Below are 5,751 nucleotides of genomic sequence, written 5' to 3'. Positions count from 1 at the left end.
ACAGGGCAGAAAGTTGACTTTGCAGGTTAAACTTCAAGGCTGAATCATGTGATAAGATTGTGCCGTACCTTCAGGACCCTGACATTCAGTGTTGCAAATTTTAACCTATGTTTATAGATACAGGCACAAGAGAGTGGGGAAGTGACCTCACATTTATTGATTATTTACTGTGTTCCGGACATTCAGAGGTTTTACATTCTTCTCTTTTTTCTTTTTTCATTTAGGCCACAGAGCAACTCTGAGAAGTAGATGTATTTTCTGTATTTCACAGGTGAGAAAAACAAGGCTCATAGATATAGCTTATCCAAGGATACACAACTAGATAGTGCCATTATCAGAATTAAGACTCGGGTCTGTCTGGCTTCACAGCCCATGTCCTAAACACCATGGCATGATACTTCCCATTACTTCTTGTAAAGGAAGCCTTATATGCAGTTGGTATTCTGCCTCATTGTACCTTGCACAGGAGCACATGCTCAAGTGACACTGTCTGAGTGATGATCGGCTGTCCCCTCTGCAGATGACACCTGGAGAACTAGCCCTTGCCACTGGCAACTACACCCCAGTTACCCTCTTCATCTTGCTGGGATTCTCCAGTTATCCAGACCTCCAGAAGATTCTTTTTGGAGTCTTCCTGCTCATCTATGCCGTGACCGTGGTGGGCAATCTGGGAATGATGGCACTCATCTTCACAGACCCCCATCTCCACAGCCCCATGTACTTCTTTCTCAGTGTCCTCTCTTTTCTTGATATTTGTTACTCTTCTGTGGTCACACCCAAGCTGTTAGTCAACTTTCTCGCCTCTGACAGGTCCATCTCTTTCAAGGGCTGTGTGGTCCAGATGACCTTCTTTGTGATGCATGCGACGGCTGAGAGCTTCCTGCTGGCCTCCATGGCCTATGACCACTTCATGGCCATCTGCGGACCCCTCCATTATGCTTCTGTCATGACGAAGGGGACCTGTCTCTGGCTGGTGGCTGCTTCCTATGCATTTGCTAGAGCTAATTCCGCTATCCAGACTGGGAATGTCTTCACCCTGCCTTTCTGTGGGCCCAACCAGGTACCACACTACTTCTGTGACATCTAACCTCTTCTCCTCCTGGCTTGTGCCAACACAGCCATGGCCGACGTGGTCCTCTATATCTTCTCTGCTCTGGTTACCTTTCTCCCTGCTGCCCTCATCCTCACCTCCTACAGCTTGGTCTTGGTGACCATTGGGCGGATGCGCTCAGCAGCTGGGAAGGAGAAAGCCCTCTCCACATGTGCCTCCCACTTCCTGGCCATTGCCATCTTCTATAGCACGGTGATTTTCACCTATGTCCAACCTCATGGATCTACTAATGACACCAGTGGCCAAGTAGTATCTGTCTTCTACACCATCATAACCCCCATGCTCAACCCCTTCATCTATAGCCTCCGCAACAAGGAGGTGAAGGATGCCCTGCAGAGGAAGCTCCAGGTCCACATGTTTCCCTGCTGAGCCCTGTGAGGTTGTTTGTTGGAATGAGGAAGTCATAGCATCTTCCAAATCAGATTGGTAATTGACCTAACCTGGAGCTGCCTGGTTTTGAAGGAGATGGAAAAAGTTAAAAAGAAACAGAAAATCTCATACTTTGTACAGAGCACTGCAGCTTTATAGGAACTTAGTATCCATTGTCATATTCAATCTAGTCACCAGATAAGGAGGCAGCCATCAAATGATGATCTCATTTTACAAATGAAGGATAAGCGACTCAGTAAAAACAAGTTAACTACCTAAAGCAATTAGTTAGTGAGAAAGTATGTATTCAGCATCAGCACTTCCACAGCAAACCAGAGATATTTCAATTACACCATGGCCACAACTTACGCCTTTTATTGGCAGCTCGTTATAATTCCCAGGGAGCATCAAACAAGGGGCAACACAATCATTTCTGTTTTGCCACTGCTTTAGAGATGTGGGGATAGGCTACAGTGGCTCAGTTCTTCCTTCCTGTTTCAGAAAGAAAGATGTCAGGTCAGAAGTGTCCTTATTTCTTACTGCTGCTGATTTTAGATGAGCTGTTCCATTAAATAAAACCTCAGGATAAAGAGAGAACTTTCCTCACTTTCCTCATACATCTGTTTCCTAGCCAGAAGTATGTACATGACTCATAATTCTAAAGAGTTTTGTGTGAGGGACTTTCCTGGTGGCACAACAGTTAAGAATCTGCCTGCCAATGCAGGAGACACAGGTTTGAGCCCTGGTCCGGGAAGATCCCACATGCCGTGGAGCAACTAAGCCCAGTGCACCACAACTGCTGAGCCTGCGTTCTAGTGCCCGGGAGCCACAACTACTGAAGCCCAGTGCGCCTAGAGCCCATGCTCTGCAACAAGTGAAGCCACGGCAATGAGAATCCCGCACACCGCAACAAATAGCAGCCCCTACTCGCCACAACTAGAGAAAGTCCATGCGCAGCAGCAAAGACCCAACGCACCCAATAAATTAATTAATTACTTTTAAAAAAAGAGTTGTGTGTGTGTGTCTTTGTGTTATTTAGGCAGCTACAGCATTATATAAGATACCATGCTTTAGGAGACTGATCCAAAAAAATTATATTTGTCCCGGACATCTTTAAATATACACGTAATATGGTGAGTACGTGTGTTTCAGAGAATCATACAAGTGAAGGAGATGAACTTGACCTAATTCAAGGTTGAACGCTGGACTGGAAGGCAGGCTCTTATACTAAGGCGAAGACTTAACCTGGCCTGCATTGGCCCCACTCTGAGATTTTTGGATCATCAAAAGGCTTTTTTCAGATCTATCTTAAGGATGTTATTCTAAATTTAGAAGATCTTACTATACAAAGAGGCTTACCACAGCATCATTTTTGAAAACAAAAAATTAGAAGAAACCTAAATGTTCAAAGAAGGAAAAGGATTAGAAGATTCACCCCCTAGGTGGATTAGGATGTAACCACTAAATGTTATGCTTATGAAGACTACATAATAAACGGAAAACAGCAGGCCAGAACATCTAGAGTGTGACTGTAACAATGTGATTAAAAAAAAAAGTGGCAAAGAACCTGGGAAGATTCTTTGCACTTACACAAAAATGTAAATGGTGGTTGTATTAGAGTGGTAGCACAGTGGGAAAATGTTTTTCTATTATTCTCAAAAATATTACAAAGCTTTTTTAAAGAGCATGTTCAATTTTGATACTTTATTCTAAAAATGAGTAATTAAAAAATTCCCTTCCAGCAAGCCTAGTGTGAAAATTTCTTACTTTTTTCTCCTTTTGGAAAGTACATGTTTACTAAATTCCTACTATGCTCGACATTCCTTTAATTAATAAACCAAGTTAAATACATGCTTGCAATTGAGGTCAAGACTGGAACATTACAGTGAAAAGAAAAATTAATTTAATTCACTCACCTCTAAAAGTACATCTGAAGGACTTCCCTGGTGGAGTAATGCTTAAGAATCCGCCTGCCAGTGCAGGGGACATGGGTTTGATCCCTGGTCCAGGAAGATCCCACAGACCATGGAGCAACTAAGCCCATGCACCACAACTGCTGAGCCTGTGTTCTAGAGCATGGGAGCCACAACTACTGGGCCCACGTGCTGCAAGTACTGAAGCCCACGCCCAGAGCCAGTGCTTCACAAAGAGAAGCCACTGCACTGAGAAGCCCACACACGCAACGAAGAGTAGCCCCCAATCATCACAACTAGAGAAAGCCCACACACAGCAAGACCCAAGGCAGCCAAAATTAATTAACTAATTAATTTAATTTAAAAATATACAAGGCAATTAGGTACAACAGTACGGTAGGCCCTATCTAGATTAATAGCCAGAACATGTATTAGTCAGATAGCTTATGCTACAGTAAAAAATAAACCCCCTAATGTCAGTAAGTTAACACCACAAAGGCTTTTACCTACGCTAAACTTGAGACAGATCAGGTGACTCTCCAGGGCAACCCTTATCCACCCATCAGTATTTGAACCCCTTTCATCTGACAGTGCCACCATCTCAACCTTGAAGTGCCCTCCAAGACGTTAGTGCTGGAGGAAATGATCAAGAAGCTCATGTGGAGTGCTTTTAATTACCTGACCTGAGGTTGGCTCACATCACTCCAACCCACACACCATTAGCCTGAAGCTGGTCATATGGCTTCAACATAACTGCAAATGAGACTGGGAAAAATAGCCTTCTTTATAGTCTAGACATAGGAAAACTAAATGAGATTTCATAAACGCATACTTTTGCTTCTGTCACTGGCCAGTTGGGCAATTGACTAAATCATCATCTGTGCGGAGTTCTAAAACATGACCAGATTAAATCTGAAATAAGCTGCTGGTTAACTCACATTTGTACATAATTAAGGTGGACCTTTTCTTTGGGTGGAAATTTTAAAACATCCTTTTCCTGTGCTAAACTATCTCTGTTGAGTATTTTTTGAATCACAGACTAATTTCATGGTGCCGCTACAAGCAGTAAAACTAACTCTGAGACCTGCTAGTTGACTGTTGCCTCAAGTTGGAGGTCATAGTTCCCCTGAATTCTAAAACTAAATAATGCACAATGCAGTAGTATTTACTAAGAGTGACCGTATGTAAGTTTAAACCATGTAATGTTTCACCCAAGAGTTGGAATACACAAACAGCTATATTCCTGAAGAGAGAATAAGAAACCACAAAAAGGAAAGTATTTTGAAAACACGAAAGCCAGAAAACAAACAAACAAAAAATGCAGGTTAAATGTGCTTATGATATAGCCAAACTGCACAAATTTAATTAATAGATTATCAGTTGCTCAACGGATAAATGTCAAACAAATATTTATACTTTCAACCTGATGAGTGACAAATTAGTGTCCTGTCCCATTCACTGCTGTATCCTGAACGTCTAGGATAGCGCCTGACACATTATAGGCACTCAATAACTATGTTCAATAAATCAATGGATGGGCTTGTTTTCCTTGGACCAGTAGCAATGTCATCACCTGAGAGCTTTTGAGAAATGTAGAATCAGGACCCACCCCAGACCTACCAAATCAGAATCTGTGATGACTCTGTGTAAGTTGGACTGACCACTTTTGAGGACAATTTGGCATCAAATTGAAAAGCGGAACATGTATATATGGTATGATTCAGCGATTTGGTGAGTAGGCATATAATCAAGAGAAATTCTCGCACATTTTCATTATAAAACATGTACCAGAAATGCTTATAGCAGCACTGTTTGTCATAGCAAAAACGTGGAAGCAACACAAACATCTGTCATCAGTAGGAACAGATGAATAAAATAGAACATATTATACAACAGAAACTAAACAGTAGCAAAAATAAGTGAACAACAGGCCTATGCATCCAGATGAACATGTCTCTAAAACATAAGGTTGAGTGAAATAAGGAAGGAACAGAAGAATGCACACAGTGATATTCTATTTGTATAAAGTTTAAAAACAAGTAATGATCCAGCAAGTCCACTCAGGTATATATCCAAAAGAAACAAAAACACTAATTCAAAAAGATACATATATCCCAATGTTCATAGCAGCACTATTTTTAATTGCCAAGGTATGGAAGCAACCTAAGTGCCCATCAACAGATGAATAAAGAAGAGGGGGTACACACACACACACACACACACACAATGGAATACTACTCAGCCATAAAAAAGAAGGAAATTTTGCCACTTGCAGCAACATGGATGGACTAGGAGGACATTATGCTAAGTGAAATAAGTAAGACAGAGAAAAACAAATATTGTATAATATCACTTATA

At 41.6% G+C, this 5,751-nt stretch overlaps 1 protein-coding gene across 1 annotated transcript; it reads left to right on the top strand.

Moving 5' to 3' along the window:
- The first annotated feature begins 520 nt into the window (after positions 1-520).
- LOC130848689 (olfactory receptor 1052-like) lies at positions 521-1,480 on the top strand. Its single transcript, XM_057727103.1, is given in 1 exon segment — positions 521-1,480. A coding segment is annotated over 1 exon segment (960 nt).
- Positions 1,481-5,751: the final 4,271 nt, after the last annotated feature.

This window comes from Hippopotamus amphibius, chromosome 3 (assembly GCF_030028045.1).
Source record: "Hippopotamus amphibius kiboko isolate mHipAmp2 chromosome 3, mHipAmp2.hap2, whole genome shotgun sequence".
NCBI classification, from domain to species: Eukaryota; Metazoa; Chordata; class Mammalia; order Artiodactyla; family Hippopotamidae; genus Hippopotamus; species Hippopotamus amphibius.
The sequence above is the reverse complement of the archived record's forward strand: the minus strand, read 5'-3'. Positions and strand labels throughout refer to the sequence as shown.